General features: G+C 50.3%; 3 protein-coding genes across 3 annotated transcripts; 1 reads left to right on the forward strand and 2 right to left on the reverse strand.

Annotated features, from left to right (window-relative positions):
- Positions 1-604: 604 nt before the first annotated feature.
- Positions 605-1,572, reverse strand: HIGD2A (HIG1 hypoxia inducible domain family member 2A). The gene is made up of 2 exons (XM_046000127.1): positions 1,382-1,572; positions 605-1,021 (listed from the first exon to the last, which is right to left on the reverse strand). The coding sequence occupies exons 1-2, from the start codon at positions 1,533-1,535 to the stop codon at positions 855-857; spliced, it is 321 nt and encodes a 106-aa protein (XP_045856083.1). The 5' UTR covers positions 1,536-1,572; the 3' UTR covers positions 605-854.
- Positions 1,573-1,729: 157 nt separating this feature from the next.
- Positions 1,730-6,200, forward strand: NOP16 (NOP16 nucleolar protein). Its single transcript, XM_046000126.1, has 5 exons — positions 1,730-1,939; positions 2,030-2,138; positions 3,493-3,562; positions 5,124-5,230; positions 5,766-6,200. Exons 1-5 carry the CDS (start codon positions 1,833-1,835, stop codon positions 5,907-5,909), a joined length of 537 nt encoding a protein of 178 aa, XP_045856082.1. The 5' UTR covers positions 1,730-1,832; the 3' UTR covers positions 5,910-6,200.
- Positions 6,201-7,713: 1,513 nt separating this feature from the next.
- On the reverse strand, positions 7,714-17,095 carry ARL10 (ADP ribosylation factor like GTPase 10). The gene is made up of 4 exons (XM_046000125.1): positions 16,815-17,095; positions 15,942-16,143; positions 12,853-13,028; positions 7,714-11,291 (listed from the first exon to the last, which is right to left on the reverse strand). Exons 1-4 carry the CDS (start codon positions 16,995-16,997, stop codon positions 11,118-11,120), a joined length of 735 nt encoding a protein of 244 aa, XP_045856081.1. The 5' UTR covers positions 16,998-17,095; the 3' UTR covers positions 7,714-11,117.
- Positions 17,096-18,037: the final 942 nt, after the last annotated feature.

Genomic DNA, 18,037 nt, shown 5'->3' on the forward strand with positions numbered 1-18,037 from the left:
AGATCTAACCACAGTCCAGGAATACTTGAGACTTTGCATGAATGAGAAACTCACAGGTTGCCTCTTGTAGAGTTCGCTCAAGTTCTCCAGCCCCTTTCCTTCCTTAATCCTAAAACACTAGATACACAGACCAATGGCAAGCTTTGTGACTACGATCTTACTACTCCACCACGCTGCATTCTCTGAGCCTGTTTCCTGTTCTTTAAGATGCATCAAGAACCAAGTGGGGGTGGTCTACATCAGTGGAGCCTAGATGCTCTCAGGAGGTGGGAGTGGGGTGAGGAGCAGAAGCAAAGTGGAGGGCAGAACCTCCCTGCCTGGGACAGGGCCATGGCCAGCCTCATCTGAAGGAAGGGTTTCCTGTTGAAAGTCTGAAGATTGTTGGAAAGATTTTTTTTTTTTTTTTTTTTTTTTTTTTTTTCAAAATAGCATCACTCTACCGAATATCTACCTTTAACAAGTTCCCCCGGGTGATTGTTACCAGAAAAGTTTGGTAATCATTAGACTATAGGATTTCTAAGGGCCCCTATAATCTTTAGACAATCTCCTAAAACCAAAGATCAAAAACCCTGGGGGTGCTAGATTGAGAATGAATTCACCAAACTACAAGTGGATCAGTTTATTAAGTAGGAAGTGAAGAGAGTGGGGCACAAATACACGTATGCAACACCCAAACTGAACCGAATCCGAGATTCCTGAAAAAACATCTGTCAGTTACACAATTGGCCACTTCCTCCCCCGCTGATAGGGGGCCTTGTCAGGGGAGACGAAGGGATAAGTCAGGTAGTGGCGCCGGCGGTTGCTCCTGGGGCCGGGAATGATCTCTGTGTAACGTTCAAGGCCAGGTCTCAGACTCAGGATCGAGACCTCATAGCAGATGCAGCCAGACCCAGCAAGATGGCTACGACCGTGAAGCCCTGGGCAGCGATCCGGGTGCGCATCATGAGCTGGGAGCGCTGGCTCTGACCCCGGTGAAAGCAGTAGAGGCCGTAGGTGAGGGCGGCCGCCGTGCCCAGGCAGCCTGAGGAGGGGACAAAGTAAGAGTGGGGGAGTGGCACGTTCCTGCCCTGGAGGCCCCTCCCCGCTGTGGGCCTCGAGTACTCCGGAGTCCAAAGCTCTGAATAACAGCGGAGGCAAGGGGGCCTAGTGGGAGGGTCTGGTCGAGGAAGGGTCCTCCCAGTTACAGGACTCGCCCCATCTCAGCCCCCCAATCCCGCCCAACTCCTGCTCCAATCAGGATCACCTCTCACCGCCCGGCCTCGGTGCCACAACTCTGGTCCGCTCTCACTCCCTTCCCTCTTGGCGTTCCCGGTCCTCCCCTAATTCATTCCCTCAGACATCACTATCCTCTCCGTCCACAGTTCCTACGACACCTGCTTACCTATGGGTACCATTGGGTTCTCGCGGGTCTTGCGAATAAATTTTTCCTTGAAGCTTTCTTGAGTGCTGTAGATACTGGGGCTAAAGCCCTCAATGACTGGGGGCTGTGCTGGTTCAAAGGGTGGCCCCGGAGTCACAGGACCAGGAGCCGCCATGTCGTGGGAAGCTGCTTCGGGGGAAAAAATGCGAACGCTAAGCTCCGCCTTCTGATGAGGTCATTGAAGGGGAGGGGTAAAAAGGTATTTGCTGAGCTTGTACGCAGGCGCCAACCGCTCGTTGCATTCTGGGAGTCGTAGTCATTATAGTAATCTGCATGATGTCTCTATGGGGTGGACTACATTTCCCGAAAAAGCCCGCAAACCCTTGCGACAATCCACAGGAAGTAGTCTGAGACACGAGGCGCGGCGTGTGAGAGGCACCCAGTTATAGTTGTCGGTTCGGTGGTTAAGGAAATGCCCAAAGCCAAGGGGAAGACCAGGAGACAGAAGTTCGGTTACAATGTTAACCGGAAGCGGCTGAACCGGAATGCTCGACGGAAAGCAGCGCCACGGATCGAGTGGTGAGGGGACCGGGGTTTGGAAGGCAGGGGACCTAGGCTGGGACGACCGGCGAGATGACGGTTCCGCGATCTCTTTCTCTTTGCCTGTAGCTCCCACATCCGACATGCCTGGGACCACACCAAATCCGTGCGGCAGAACCTGGCCGAGATGGGGTTGGCTATGGACCCCAACAAGGCGGTTCCCCTCCGTAAGAGAAAGGTACGGACATGACAGGGTCCCCGCCCTTCACCCCTGTTTGCCACCATACTTGGCTGAGTTTAAGAACTTCTTCCGGTGAATTGCCACGCTTACGCCTTTCCTGGGTTTGCGACCTTCCTATAGCCAGCTCCGGCAGCTTGTACTGACTGTGGTTGAAGGGCTCTTTACTACTCCCTCCTACTTCCCATCACACATTCGACCTGGGTTGGAGCTCCCCTCTTTTCTTCTCCACTCATTTTCTTTATCCCTCCGAAATGAACCTGTTGGGTCCCTTGGGATCTCAATGGTATGTCTCAGGATTTATCTTTTTCTGCCCTTCACTTTCCTAATAAGGACTCCCCAGTCCTTACTAGGAAATCCCCAGGGATTTTTACTTACTCTTACACCTTCCTCCAGTCATCTAATTATCCTTGGTCCTTGGCTTCCTTAGTTTCTCCCAAATAAGTCTTTTCTGCACCACACTTTAAAAAATAGAGAACTCTTTTACCCAGTAATTTCTTTCCAGCTTTAACTCATAGCACCTGTAAATAATTGATGGTGTTTTATATATATTTATTTGTTTATTGCATGTGCCTCTTTCCCTCAACAATCTTCTTGGGGACAAGGACCTTGTGTTTTGTCCAGCGGTGGTTAGAATGTGACTAGTGCTCAATAGTTAACCTAATGAATGGACTTTCTGATTGGATTTGTCCCATTGCTTTCATTTATTTGTTTATTTATTTAAATAATTTTTAAAGATTTTATTTATTTATTGCGAGCCAAGAGTGGAGCACGGGGAGGGCAGAGGAAGAGGCAGACTCCCTGCTGCGTAGGGATCCTGACACGGATCTCCATCCCAGGACTCTGAGATCATGACCTAAGCTGAAGGCAGATGCTTAACTGACTGAGCCACCCGGGCATCCCTGTGCCATTGCTTTTAGATAAGTTTCTTCTTATCCCTTCATGCCAGAGGAAAATGGCACTACTGTTTCTTGATCAAATGTGAAGCTGTAGCCAAACACTGTCAGGTTGCTCCTCTTCATAGAGAAGATATCTGATATCTTTTCATTGTAAATTATAAAGAGCTTTCATGGGCATTGTTTCATTTGATTAGCACACATGAGGTGAGGTAGGCAAGGAGCATTATGCCCATTTTTTAGATAGGCACAGAAAGATGACTTGCTTCCTTGAGTCCCTTTTGGAAACGACAAGGCCTCCGGGGCTTTGGTTCTCTCAGTCATCTGTTCCTGCCTGAATATGTGTAGGGATTCTCATGGATAATCAGTTGTGTTGGGATGGGCAGAAGCCTCTAGAATTTTCCCTCATCTAAGATTCTTCCTTTGCCTACTGGTCTCACAGGCTCTGTTCTCTGCAGGTGAAGGCCATGGAGGTGGACATAGAGGAGAGGCCTAAGGAGCTTGTGCGGAAGCCTTATGTGCTAAATGGTGGGTGCTGTCCACATTCCTCTAGGTCTCCATGCTGCACAGTCAGGGCCAGAAATGGCCCTCAGATGTCTTCATTGTACAGATGGAAAAACTGAGGTTAGGAGGGAAGAAGGGAGCTGGTCCAGGGCTCACAAAGTTAAGACTGTCTCTGACTGGGATATTTTCAGTCTACTTAATAAACTCAAACATGTGAAGTGAGGCCAGAAATGTTCAGGGAGGATGCAGCCAGGTGCCCGAGAGGATAGAAAAGAAACCAGTGTCTCAGGCACATGTTCAGCTTGTCATGAATTTAAGGATGAACAGATTTTTATAGAGTTTCCACCGTCTTATTTAATCTTTTCAGTGACAAATCGGTTTCATGTATATTAATGCTGTAGAGATTGAATATTAAAAACAGAGTAAATTTTGCAGGGAAGCAGGAATACTCTGGAATTCTCCACTCATCTTCCTCTTACCTGTCCAATATGTTAACGGTTCTCCTGAAGTTAAAAGGGTTTTAAATGGCCAGACATTTGATAGAGAATTTCTTGAGTTCCTATCAGTGATTCTCGTAAGAATTCTCATTAAGAATTACTGCACAGGGTTGCATGAATAAAATCAGGTGTATTTTCTGTCAAATTTCTAAACTTTTTACTTCTCATTTTTTAAAAATTGTATTTATTTTTTACTTCTCATTCTTTAAAGAGTTTTTAAAAATTGTGGTAGAAAACGTATCACGTCAAGTTTACCATCTCAATCATTTTTAATTATATGGCTCAGTAGTGTTAAGTATGTTTATGTTTTCATGCATTAGATCTCCAGAACTTTTTCATCTTCAGAAATGGAATGCTACCCATTAAACAACTCCCCATTTCCCTGCCTTCCTCCCACCCCAGCTCCTGGCAACCAAGTCAAAGATAATTTTGACTATAAGCAATTTAGCACTTGACCACCTGGATAACATTTGACCACCTTGTTTCCCTGAGCTGTTTTTCTCCTACTTGAGAAATGGGGAGTGTTTGCCTACCTATTTAATTAAATTAATTAATTTTAAAGATTTTATTTATTCCAGGGAGTGAGGGAGAGAGTGAGAGTGGGGAGAGGAGTAGAGGGAGAAGTACACGCAGACTCCAGATTCCCACACGGGGCTCAATCCCACGACCCATAAGATCATGACCTGAGCTGAAACCAAGAGTTGGATGTCTAACTGACTAAGCCACCCAGATGCTCCTGCCTAGCTATTTTAACAGTGAAGCCACGACTTGTGGTAGACAGTATACCTTCACTTTTGTCCCCAGGACCCAGTACTAAGTAGAGATTATTAATTTGGTCCCTGCCCTTTACCCAGCTGGGACCCAAAGAGAGATGATTTACCTTTTAGGTAGTTGCCACAGTGATAGAGATGATTGTGTCATAGGCAGGGCCTGGAATCCCAGAGGCTGAAGAGCACTGAATTTGGGGCTGGAGAGGCAAAGCCCATCTAATGGCCTTGGTTTGGGATGGGGAGAAAGGGTGATTGGGCAACTCAAAAAGTACGGGAGGCAAAACATCGTTTTCTGTGTCCTGGTTTCTCTCACCCTAGACCTGGAGGCAGAAGCCAGCCTTCCAGAAAAGAAAGGAAACACGCTGTCTCGAGACCTCATTGACTATGTGCGCTACATGGTGGAGAATCATGGGGAGGACTATAAGGTGAGTGGTTCAGGCCTGGCAGGAAGTACCACTTGGGTCTGTTAGGAAGGTGCCCTGGACCATTTGGGGTCTGATCTTGTCTCTTGCCTGAGACTGAGTGCAAACAAAGGAAAGAGAGACTTTAGGAAATTGATCTCATGGACAGATGCTTGTAGCCAGAATAGACTGGCCTGTGGTTCATATTCCACTCAGACATGTAGTTTCGTTTGCATGGTATTTTTAAAGAACTTGAACTAGGTGCCATTTTAATTATGAAAGTTTTCGAATTAAAGTTAATATTTTTGATAAAAATTGGAAGATCTGGCTGCACTGGGTTCTGGTGCCCAAGTGGGATCAGTCAGCTATGGATGGAGCATTAGCCACTCATATCCTGCCTGGTTCCCAAGGGCATTTGCACTCATTTCCCCACATACACCATGGTTTTTGAGGTGAGGAACCTGACTTCAGGGACACTAAGTGGCTGCCCAACTCAAGCAGTACTAGGATTTGAACCTTTGCTTGTCCAGCCCTCCTCAAGTGGCTTCTCCCTTCTTAGGCTATGGCCCGGGATGAGAAGAATTACTACCAAGATACCCCGAAACAGATTCGGAATAAGATCAACGTCTATAAGCGTTTTTACCCAGTGGAGTGGCAAACCTTCATTGATTCTTTGCAGAAGAACAAGATGGAGGTTGAATGATTGGCTTATGCCTGCCCTAGGCTGAGGTCTCCTCCTGGACCGGAGAAGCTCAAAGCCAGGGTTTAAGGCAAGGTGGGGCATGTGGCTAGATGAGGCTTGTCAAACCTCATGGAATCAAAGGTTACACACACATGCACATGCGTGCACACACTCATACTCCCTTTCTGAAGGGAAGGAACCGTCTCCAAGAAGCTTCTGAGTACCCTGAGAAAAGCCAGAACCTACTGTTTCCAGAGTGGGTGGGTGGTTTATGTATAGCCTGTACATAATAAAAGGACTATTTTACTTCTCTGGTGGTTGTGTGTTCCCTTCCCAACCAAGCTCTGGGACTGTCCCTGTGAAAACCCACTCGACCGGGCAGAGAGACCATCCAGCCCTTAATGTGCCACAGTCCTATTCCCCTCTTAGGTGTGGCCTCCCTCCTCTTGTCCCCTGTTCCGGTTCCATTGCTCTGCTTGGTTTCCTGCACAGCATTAAGCCTTCTACACCAGCCTGCTGCTACCTTGGGCTGCTTGGGAGGTATGTCTCAGTAGATTGGCTCAAGGGCCAGAGGGGAAGTAACTGGATTGCTGCCTCCTTATGACTGGCCTTCACTACTCGTCTTGAGATTGCTTGCTCTGAAAGGACCCGAGGCCCCCAGGTCCGCTCAGACTGGTGGACTGCTGAATAGCATCTGTCTGCCGGGTACTGGGTACACACTGTGTGACCCTTCTCTGGGGCAGGCCTGCCTAATTTGGCGATATGAGATGATGACACATAACAGGATCACAGGTACACTATGGGGTGGACACTGGGCATTTTCTGCTCTTGAAACTTTGAGCTATTGTAATACAAAACCCCTCTCATTCCTAATGTTTCACCTCAAATCTGTTTCTCCTTATTCCTCTTAAAACAGATTTGGTGTTTTTATGTAGATCATTTCACATAAAGTCCTGCAGGGTGTGTGGCTTCACCATTTACAGGAAGGAAACCGAGGCTTGAGAGGCCAGTGTGAGGTCTGAAGTCAAGTCAGTACAACCGCTAAGCCTGGGTTTTCACCTGCTATCCTCCCCATCAGCCCCTGAGAAGGCAGCCCATCCATCCCACGCTATCAGGGCAGGCTGGAAACGGCCCCAGAAACCCCTCCTATGCTGGCTTAGCCCCCAGCAGTGAACTGGCCCTTGTAGCAGTGTGCACACAGGCTGTGGAATCTAGTCTAGTAGGGGATTCTGTATTTTCTTTCAAGTATGCTCCATGTCCAATGTGGGGCTTGAACTCGTGACCTTGAGATAAAGAATTAAATGCTGTACCTACAGACTGAGCCAGCCAGGCACCCCACTCGTGAGGGCCTTTATTTGGCCTCATAACGTCCTCCATGGCATTCCAAATTCAGGCCTTTGACAGCTGTCCCTTTGTTTCTTTACCCAATTCAGGTGCCAATTTTGGAAAGGCTTTCTGCCACAATCCCCATCCTTATGCTGTGTAAGTGTCCCGCCCCTATGCCCCAGCCTTCCTGTAGCAATACATACCAGTTACAACTGCTTTTTAATCAGCTTGACATCCCCTGGCCAACTGGGCTTGAGTGCAGGAATCTTCCCTGGGCATCCGGAGCTGAGCCCAAGGCAGGTGGAGGGGTAATGCTCCATTCTGACTTCTGGCCCCATCAGCTAGAACTCCCAAGGAATGGCCGCCAGGTACAGATACAAATGATTTTGTTACTGAAACTTCTGGGACCATCCCCCATACCTGCCCCTCACTGGAACTATAAGCACCCAGGATATACTCCTCAAAATCAGAATTCAAATGAAACCATATTTGAGTTTTTGGCATTTATTGTGGGTCTCAAACAGCCACTGGCTCTCCCTTATGCAATCTGTCCTCGGCAACCCTGTGGGTCTGGGTTCACAGGGCTTGGGCTGGGATAGCAAGGCCTCTTCACTTCCAGATCTTCGATGGGAATTCTCCTTATGTACCTCATGGGCCCACCTCGCAGAGGCAGCAAATGAGGAAAAGTTGGAGGTTCTTCGCACAGCTGCTAGAAACAACTGAAGATGTGTGAGCCAATGAATGTGACAGGAAGATGCTCAGACTATTCCAGGCCTGAGATGTGGGCAGGTGCGCCAGGATGAATACCACGGGTAAGTTTCAGCAGCTAGTTCAAAGTGCTGGCAGTTGCTATTAAGCAAGCTTAAGAACAAAATGTTTTCCATAGACAGGTGGAAACGTTTTGCAATCTAGTGTTTCATCCACGCAGACAGGCAAGAGTCCTCAGATTTTTTTTTTTTTTTCTTTTTTTTTTTTTAAGAGTCCTCAGATTTTCATCAAAACCTCTCCGTGGAGGGAGGGGAGCGCTGTGACGGGCTGATTTCACCACCCACCCCTGTCCTTAACAGCTGGATACCAGTGTGTCAGTGCAAGAGGTACCAGAGGAGGCTCCTTGTGGATAAGCAGCCAGTCAAGGTGGTGGTCTTGGAGACTTCTTGCATAGACCATTCACATGACCAAGCTTTGGGCCAAGTCAGCCTCTCCTCAGAGGGTTGGCAGCAGGTGAGAGGATGGAAAATCAGAAGCCACATTGCATTAATTCTTAAGATCAGAAGCCGTCAGTGCCAGGGTGAATGATCAGGCATCGGTTCAACAGGCCGGCAGAAGCAGAAACTTCTTTTCGATGTGGAGTGCCCACCTGCTCTCTCAGATCCAGAGCCTGCCTTCCAGTTGCCTTCCTTAGAAAAGGAGAGGGGCTGACATTTGACCCATATCCCATGTTCAGGTAGGCTGGGAGCTATAGTGTTGGGGCAGTCTTGGGGGGAGCAGTGTCACCCAGGCTAGCTCAGAAAACTCACTTTGAGAACTCCAGATAATGGCTGGTTCCCAGGAGCAGGTGATCTGGGCTGGTGAATCAGAAAGTCACATTCAGGAGCAACTGGGTAAGAGCAGCATGGGCCAGGCACTCGGCTGTTCACAAGAGAGGCCCATTCTCTACTCTGCCCAGTCCTGGCAGAAACCAGAGCGGTTGAGCACTGTTGGCACTCTGCCTGGACGACAGGCCAGCAGTCCTGCCAGAGGAGTGCAGCAGTCAGCCACAAAAGCCATGAGGCACACCCACGGGTCAAGAGAACATCTATATTCTGCACAAGCATCAGGGTGGTACTCTGGACCTTTAGGCACCCTCAGTGGTTTGTGTCTTCCGGTGTACCACTGGGACCCGTCAGTTCTGGGAGTGGTCTTCAGAGGTCACTCAGGTAGATATAACTATTCAAGTTCACTCCCCTCACTGCAGACTTTGAAAACTGTATTACATAACAATACTCATTAGACCAAAGGGAGATCTTAATTAGAAAAGGGTCCCCCACAACGATGCTGGTTCCAGAGGTAAATGTCAAGCACTGGAGAACAAGGTGAAGTTTATAGAACAAAGACGTAAAGTTTCACAATCTTTAAATGTCAAAATGAAAAGCTGTCGGCAAAAGTTCAAAGGGTACTCTAAAAGTCAAGTCATTCCTTAAATATTTAAGATAAAAGCAGACAAATCACTTCTTTCTTCTGCAGAAAGTTAATTAGAATTTCAAAGGACAGTGATTCTGTCATACACCCACAGCCCAAGAGCACAGCAGGCCACCGTAACTTGTCACACTTCTGGATTTCTAGAGCGTCCATCCCACCTTCCTCCCTGTGCCTCCCCGTGTAGGCCGCAGCATGGAACTGAGGCATGCTGAGTCAATGTCAAGTGAAATGAAGGCACATCATCTCTATTCTCAATTAAAAAGCAAACTGAGTTGGCTATCTCTGCTAAAAAAAAGTCCATCTGTGGCTACTGATTATTCAGCAGCAACAAAAGGCTCCGTCCTTGGCCTGCACTAAAGTGTCAGCATACAAATAAACTGTGAGTGTGCACTGGAGAGAATAGAAATTCTGTCCAACTTTTGGCTGGTGAATCAGCAGGTCAGAAAGACTAAGGTACCCAAAGCCTCAGGTATCCTACTGGCTGATCTGCTGATTCCCATTTTTGTTTACCTGGATTTACATGATTGAAATGTCCTCTCCTACAGTCACCAGTTACACAGGAAGGGGTTGTGTCCTTTTGACATACTGGGCCAAGTGGCGGAGTTTTATGTTCATGTGGGTCACCGTAAAGGGGGATGCCGATTATAGCTGTAAATGTTGGGGAAAGCTAAAGCTTTGTCTCCACTGACAGGTGTTCACATATCACATGTCTCACAATTCCAGCTGTTTTCCTCAAAGACACAAATTTTCCATTGCAGTCATCTGGGGCTTTGATAACAGCACCTAGAAACAGAACCTGAGACTTTGGTCTGTTCCTTGTATAAATAAATAAATAATTAGAATGCAGTTCTGAGGCCAAAAACCAGCTCTAGGTGACCGTCTTCTCCCCAGGGACACAGGCTCCTTCCCCAGACTTCTGTAAACGTAGGCACTAGCACAGAGCAGCAGTTTCTGTCTCCAGACGAGGGGGAGGAAAGCCCTCTGTTTCTGCTCAGGGCTGAATACCACTCGATGCTGTAGTCTGGCAGGCAGGCCTTGGCTTGCAGAAGCACGGAGGTTTCAGAAAACTCCTTGCTAGGATCTCCAGGTTCATCCCAGCCCTTCTTATCTTCATGGCTGGAAAATCTATCTCCAAGTGAGAAAAAACCATGGAAACCATCTCTTTAAAAATGATGGTCCCAGGGCCAGAGAGGCAGAGATAGCACAAGGCCTCGAGCCAGCCTGGCAGAGCTGGGGCTGCAAGACATTGTGGGCCCTGGAGCCAAGGCTAACTGTGTGCTGCCCAGAACCTGCCTGCGTGACGGGCATGAGGTCACCAGGAGGGAACGGTTTTAGACTGGGAGTACTTCTGACACTGTCCCGGTTCTCAGTCACTGGGACCTGCAGAGAGGAGAACCAAGCCCACTGAGCACCTTACTGTACACATCAGAGAAGGAGGTGCCTTCAGTGGTGAAAGCCCGATCCACTTCCAGCCTGGAGTGAGCCAGACACTATGTTCTTCCACTATCTGCCTCACCCGCCTCCCCACTTCAGCCTCACGGCCACCTCACCGTTGGAAGGTTTCTGTGCGGTTCCTGGCCTTGCCCAGGCCCTGCTCTGGAGGGTGGGGGGAGAGAAGGGCAGTTCTGCTACATGGCTCCTGCCTCGGGCCCACACTGGCAGTAGACAGGAGGAGTGGCAGGACTAGGGTCTTCAGGGTTGGGTGGCAAGCTGGTGGTAGCCGGCCTAGGAGAGAAGCTCCAAGAGCAGTCTCCAGATATGCACGGTGCCAGGGTTTTCAAAGCCGGGTCCTGCAGGGGCGATGCTGGCTGCCAAGAGGAACACCTCCCGCTGGCTATCGAGAGCCCGCAGGCCCAGCTCCTGCTGTAGCTCCACCATATTCATGGACTCACTCAGGTCCTGGGATGAGACAGAGAAGCCAGTTGGAACAGAGCTCACAGTTTCCCAGCACCCACACTGTCATCCATGAGAAGTGTTCTTAGCTATCCTGGGGCACACTGGGGCCTAAGTTCCCAGAGGTGGCCTCTGGGCCTCTTGGTCTAAATTCTCTCATCTCTGACTTTCCTTTGTACCAACCTCTTTTCATACTACCATTAGCCACTGCAGTGAGAAACAGCTCTTCCTATAAGCCAGGCATTGTGAGAGGCACTTAGACTTATCCTCATAATTATAGTTTATAAGTAGAATGATGATGTGATTTATCATCCAAACCAGGGTACTTCTGAGACTTAAAGTGGGCACTATTAATAATTATACCAGAACAGTCATAAATGGGGGCCATCCCAGGCAGACCAGGACATATGGTTACATGCTTATAACTGATTGTCAAGGATATCCTGATAGGCAGAGGAAACTGGGATCAAAGACATATAGCTTGGGCGCCTGGGTGGCTCAGTGGTTTAAGCCACTGCCTTCGGCTCAGGTCATGATCTCAGGGTCCTGGGATTGAGTCCCGCGTCGGGCTCTCTGCTCGGCAGGGAGCCTGCTTCCTCCTCTCTCTCTGCCGGCCTCTCTGCCTACTTGTGATCTCTCTCTCTGTCAAATAAATAAATAAAATCTTTATAAAAAAAAAAAAAGACGTATAGCTTCTCTCCAAGTCAGGTTGGAAACAAATGCCATGGCTCTCAAGAACGTGGGCCAGGCCACAGGAAAAATGACAGAACTCTGTACTGTGGCAAGGTTTTACCTGGCATGTATTGAGACTGGCACCTTCAGTCTGTGATGCTGAGGGTGGCTGGGCCAAAGGCCCAAGGGAAGTAGAGCATGGTTAAGAGCAGAATCTTTGAGGAAGATCTGAGTTTAAGTCCTGGCTTTGCCACATACCAGTTTTAACTTTGGGCACTGAGGATAATAACAAGGCCTATCATGGGGTTTTGCAGGATTTAAGCCAGGTCATGACTATCAGGCGCTTAGCCTGGCACACTGTAAACACACTTATAAATGTTATTTGTTATTATTTGAATATGTTCCACTTATCACTTCCCAGCTTAGGACTTTGATCTAGAGCTGAAAGTCACAAGGACATGGCAGAGTGGAAAAGGCACAAGTTTTGGAGTTAGACATTGCAATTCCACTATCTTCCAGGTGTATAATCTTGGGGAGATAACAGAACCTCTCTGAGCCTCAGATTTCCAATCTGTAAAATGGATCCTGTTGGATCAATTAGAAGCATAATGTGAAATGTCATTCAAAACCATACCTTATATATAGTGGATGCTTAGTATTTTTCTCATTTCTTCAGGATAGTGGGTGACAGGGAGGCGAGGAGGAAGGCAGACAGAGAATGAGGATCAGGGATGAGGAAAAAGCACAGGTAGAAGAGTTGGGGACAGTGTCTCACCCGAGTGCTCCAGATCACAGGCCTGGGCCTGAATCTCTCTCCTGTGCTCCCTGCCCCTGCCCAGGGATCAGTGGATCAAGCCCAGCTGGTCTAAGCCAGCCTCCCTCCCATGGTCCTCACCTGCTTGTTGGCCACCACAACGACAGGCAGGTCAGGGTCCTTGTCCAGCAGCTTGTGCAGTTCCTGCCGGGCCCAGGGCAGCCGCAGTCGGTCAGCTGAGTCCACCATGAACACCAGCACGTCTACTTCATTCACAAACTCCTTCCAGTAGAAGCGTAGGTTCTGGCTGCCGCCGACTGAGGAGAGGCCAGGGGCCAGCTCAGAGCCTCCCTGGGCCCCGGCTCTCTCTGTATAGCCCCATACCACCCCACTTACAGCTTCCCAAGGCTCCACCAACCAGGGGCAAGGAAGACCACAGGTTCTGGAGCCAATCTGGTTTAGCTCTGGCTCTGACAGCTGGGGCTCCCTAGGCAACTCACTACCTTCGAGCAGCAGCGTTCTCCTCACTGAACTTACCTACTAACAGGTTGCAACAAAACCCAAAGGTACCATACACAATGCGCCTTTCACAGACCACCATACAAGATGCCCATTAAATTGTACTCTCTGGTTCTTTTTCCTGAGCTGCTTCCTGCCAGTTCCTAGCTTTCTCCCCCAGACAGTAATGGCGTGGTCAGAAGCCAAGACTCCCTGCCCAGCCTGTACATAGTCATTCCCCATTCAGTGTTTCATGTTCAGTCTGGTCACCGCACTTTCCTTCCTTGAAAACAGCATACTCAGTCCTACCACCACATGGCTGCCCACATAGTACCCCCAACCTGGGTTGCCTTCTTGTCTCTCTACACAGTCCCCATTAGCTACACTGTATCCTAGAGTTTCTGGATATACTTCTGACACTTGAGGACTCTGTGCTCTTTGAGAGTTAGAGCTGTTTACATCTGGATCCCCCCAAAGCCCTCAGCACAATGCCTGGCACATAGCAGGCACTCAACAAATATTTACTGAGTGCTTACTAGGTGCCAAGCACTGATCTGGGTGCTGGGGATACAGAGGTGAGCAAGGCAGACAGGGCCCTGCTCTCAAGGAGCTCCCTCTGTAACCAAGACAGACACAGCAATAGCACATAAGCACATTTCAGAAAGGAAATAAAAAAGAAAAAGTGAAAATGGCTTGGGGTGGCTTTGGATTACGTGGTCTGGGAAGGTCTCCCTGAGGAGGGAGCATGTGAGCTGAGTCTGGGATAAGGAGAAGGAGCTAGCTAAGGGAAGAGGGAGAGGAAAGCATTACAAACAGAGTGAAGAGCAAGCTCAATGTGTCTGAAACAGAAGACAGCCAGGGTGGCCAAGGCAGTGCCAGAGGGAGAGGGGAAGAAGCCACAGCTAACAAAGCTGGCCAGGGCTTGACCACATGAGGCTGTCAGGCTACAGTGAAACTGTGGGGGATCCCCTTAAAGGTTTTATGCAAGAGTGACATGGGTTTCTGAAATATACTGCTGGCTGACAGTAGGGGACAGAAGTGAAAGCAGGAAGACCCATAAGGAGGCTATTATAGTACTGAGATGATGGTGGCTTGGACCAAGCAGGCAGTGGTGGACGTGGGGAGAAGTGGACAGATGCAAAATCTATTGGAAAATAAAGCTGAAAGAACTAGCTAATCAAATGGGTAGGATATAGGAAGTGGGGCAAGGAAGGGAAGAGCCATCAAAGATCAACAAAGGGCTCATGCTTGGCTGGCCTCCAGGGCAGGCACTGTAGACCATAGCCAAGCGAGTGTCATGGGAAGGGAGAGTTCCAGGGCTTGAATGGGAGATCTGGGTTAGAATCCAGGAGTGACTCTATTGAACCTTAGACTCCTGGGTAACATGAAAACACCAACCCCCTTCTCCTAGGTTTGGGGGGTACTATCTCTGCCAGAGTGGGAGTCAAGTGCAGAATCCCACTTGACCCTTCTGCATCCCTGGCACAAGAAAGGGAGACCGGTAAAATCTTGTTTAAAGGACCAAATTCCAGGTGAATATCAATGTTTGCACAAGCAGGGAGGAAAGATATAGCCAGGCCCTCAGAGTCTGATCCCACCAGCTGCTGCTTAACTAAACCCACCTAGTCTTTATGGTCTGAGCCCTTTGGCTGACAGGAAGTCCACTACTCTCTTACACCCAGTCTGCAGTTGGACACAGGTGGCTAAGTACTGCTGTCTTCTGAATAGCCCCTCTGCCAACCTCTCCTGGAATCCCAAGAAACCTAACACTGAGGACAGGGGCGGCCCAGACCCTTTCTGATCACTCACTCAATGAGCTCTCCCAGTTACTTGCTTGAGGCTGGGCACTCGGGACCAAAGCTGGATCAGACTCATCTGTGCCACAGCAGCTTCGTCAGGGACATCAGCTGGTATGCGGCAAATGCCAGCTCAGAGGAAGAGCCCCTAACCTAGCTTGGGAATCAGATAAGGATTCATAAGGATATCATGTTTGATTTAAATCTTTTTTTTTTTTTTTTAAGAGTCATTCTTTGTTTTATTTTTAGTAGACTCCACACCCAATGCGGAGCTTGAACTCCTGACCGTGAGATCGAGTTGATGCTCTGTGGACCGAACCACCCACGTGCCTCTGATCTAAATCCTGAAAAGAGGTGTAGTAGTTTTTGAAGGGAAGAAGGGCTTTCCAGACTGAGGAAACAGTGCAAGCACAGACAGAAGAAAGAAAACAACAAGTACCTTTCAGAAACAAGCAATGTAGCAGCATGCTGCTTAAAATCAAGAGCCTCCAGCCAGAGAGTCTGCATTAGCAGACTAGCAAGCTGGGTGAGCCAGGATTTTATTTAACTTGCTGGGCCTCCCTTTCCTCATGCATGTAACAAGGGTAATAACTGTTTCCAGTTTTTTGTGGAGTTGTTGGGAGGATTTTATTAAGTAATGCCTGGCAGATGTTTGGACATTTTAGCTTTTGGAATCTCAGTGTTAGGCATGTGAGCTTCAGCTAGGGTGAGGGACAGGCAGTGACCAGGCTGGAATTGCCCAATCATGAATGGCCCATCATGACAGAATACAGAGTGTGGACTGTATCCTGTGCCCCCAGAGAGGCAGGGGAAGAATATCATACAGGGATATGTCCTGCTGAGATATACATGCTGGAGACACACCCAAGCAAAGACCCGGCTTGGGTCCAACTGAGGTGATGGGGAGACGGTGTGTGTGTGGGGGGGTCTGCTCACTCTCTAACAGGTCCACCTCGAAGTCCTTGGTGGGCAGCCTCACAGAGTTGAAGCCCCAGGTGGGGATGTGGCCTTCCAGCGGTGGCTTTCCGGACAGCACGCGTAGGAACGTGCTCTTCCCTGAGCCGTCCAGCCCAAGCACCAGCACCTCGCGCTGCTCCAACTCCTCCAGCGCTGGCTCTTCGTCCTCCTCGTCTTCAGGCTGTGGGCACAGGTCAGGTTGCGGCCGGCACCCTCCTGCCGGACCCTCCCCGAGGGAAGACCGAAGACACCAAAGCACCCATCCCCGCCCTCCACCGATCAACTGGCAGGAAGTCAAGGCCTGGTGCAGTGGGACCAGCGCTGCCTTCGGAGTCCTGAATCCCAAACCCCGTTCTTCTGGCTTCTCCAGAGTGACCTCGGTGAAATTTCTTCCCCTCGCGAAGCCTCAGCCTCCTCAGACTAACAGTTCCTACATCCCAGGGTCGCAGGGGACACCAAAGGGGATAAACTCGCATCCGCGCCGGGGAAGGGGGCGGCGGCCTCTCCCGACATGCCCTGGGCCGCGGGCTGTGCGCACTGCGCAGGCGCCGGGCGAGCGCGGGCTGGACCAGGCGCGGGCTCGACTGAGCTCCGGGGCCGCGCCCTCGGGGCTCCGGCGCCCACGAGGAGGCCCGGGTCTCGCGGCCGCGCAGGGCGGTGCCGCACACCCTCCGAAATGCCCACCCATCTCTCCGTTGTGGGGCTCACGACGGCCCGGCTACCACTGCGCGCCCTTTCGCGAGGGTCTGCGGGCTGTGGCGCCGAGTCCCCGACCCAGGCGCTTCTGCCCTCGCGGGGCGTCACACCCCTCAGCCGCACACGCGGAGGCCCAGACCCTCGCCCGGCACTCACGTCCCACTCGTCCCACTCAGGGAGGCGGGCAGTCTCCGCGCCCCACCAGGCCTCGCCCCGGTCCCAGCGCCGCTCGCGTCCGCGCCCGAAGTAGGCCTTCCAGAGGATGAAGAGTACTGAGCCCAGCACGGCCGCGGCGCCACCCAGCGCCAGCACCAAGGGGCTCAGCGGCCTGGGAGCCATCGGACAGGGCAAGGGGCACGGGTGCGGGCTGCACAGGCCGAACCAGCCGGCCCGCCGAAGATGGCCCCGCTGCGACTGCGGCGGCCGCGCCCACCCACCCAACCCCAACCCCACACTACAAGCCCCACAATGCACCACTGCCGTCGCGACTGGCGGCTCGCGCCGGGGCTGCTGGAGTGGGGGGCGCTGACCCGAGCGCTGGCACGTCCCACTCCCACTGCTACGTGCGGCGGGGAGCTAAAGGATGTACCTGGGCGGGACCGGAGTCGGTGATGTTGGCATCTCCCGAGCACTTGCTGTATGCCTAGTGGTTAGCTGACCGGTGTTCTCGGTTACTGAGTAAAACGGTGTTGCCTAGAATGGAAAGCGGAGGCCCAGTTGCCACCGTAGTGCATTGGTATAGCCGGCACTCAAACCCCAAGCGATGTTTCCTGGGCATCTCAAGACTTCGGGGATCAAGTTGAGGCAAGTAACACGGCTATCGGGTGTCAGGTTATGGAATGGCAGAGACGGAACTGGAACCCGGGCCGCTGACTTTTAGAACTCCACCCTCTCTTGGCTGCTTCTCAGACCCCAGGAGTTCTGCTCTCTTGGGATCCTGGGCATGCTAATGAAGCAGGCAGGATTAGGGGTCAGTGTTTAGATCTCATCGCCTAGTCCTATTCGACTTTCAGTGGCTGCCAAGGTTTCCAGGTGTAGCAGGAGAAACAGCCTGAGGTACTTCAAAGGAGGACTAGATGAGGGACTACAGAATGGATAGGTGTTTTTATTGTAAGCAAACCCAAGCCATCTTGATGACCAGGAGGGACTCTGGGTTCTTTTCCGGTCATTTGCGGGTAATGCTCAGATCTCTTTTGTTTCAGGAAACTGTCCTCCCTCACTGGTACTACCTTTCCTTTTCATTGCAGTCCTACTTCGGATAATGTTCATTTCCTATTCTTCACCCAACCCACCCAAGGAAACTGCTCTCACCCAGTCTCTAACAAATGCTTCCCTGTTAAATCCGTTGGTAACATCTTAGTTCTTATTTTGCTTGACCT

The sequence above is a fragment of the Meles meles genome, chromosome 3, assembly GCF_922984935.1.
Source record: "Meles meles chromosome 3, mMelMel3.1 paternal haplotype, whole genome shotgun sequence".
Taxonomy (NCBI): Eukaryota; Metazoa; Chordata; class Mammalia; order Carnivora; family Mustelidae; genus Meles; species Meles meles.

Excerpts from the sequence above, each read along its gene's own strand:
- HIGD2A (XM_046000127.1), bottom strand. The coding sequence starts at position 1,535 with ATGGCGGCTCCTGGTCCTGTGACTCCGGGGCCACCCTTTGAACCAGCA. Across the intron at positions 1,022-1,381 it reads GAACCCAATGGTACCCATAG|GCTGCCTGGGCACGGCGGCC; the intron begins GTAAGCAGGTGT and ends TCCCCTCCTCAG.
- NOP16 (XM_046000126.1), top strand. The coding sequence starts at position 1,833 with ATGCCCAAAGCCAAGGGGAAGACCAGGAGACAGAAGTTCGGTTACAAT. Across the intron at positions 2,139-3,492 it reads TTCCCCTCCGTAAGAGAAAG|GTGAAGGCCATGGAGGTGGA; the intron begins GTACGGACATGA and ends TGTTCTCTGCAG. Across the intron at positions 3,563-5,123 it reads GAAGCCTTATGTGCTAAATG|ACCTGGAGGCAGAAGCCAGC; the intron begins GTGGGTGCTGTC and ends CTCTCACCCTAG.
- ARL10 (XM_046000125.1), bottom strand. The coding sequence starts at position 16,997 with ATGGCTCCCAGGCCGCTGAGCCCCTTGGTGCTGGCGCTGGGTGGCGCC. Across the intron at positions 16,144-16,814 it reads CTGAGTGGGACGAGTGGGAC|CCTGAAGACGAGGAGGACGA; the intron begins GTGAGTGCCGGG and ends CTGTGCCCACAG. Across the intron at positions 13,029-15,941 it reads CGAGGTGGACCTGTTAGAGA|TCGGCGGCAGCCAGAACCTA; the intron begins GTGAGCAGACCC and ends GCCTCTCCTCAG.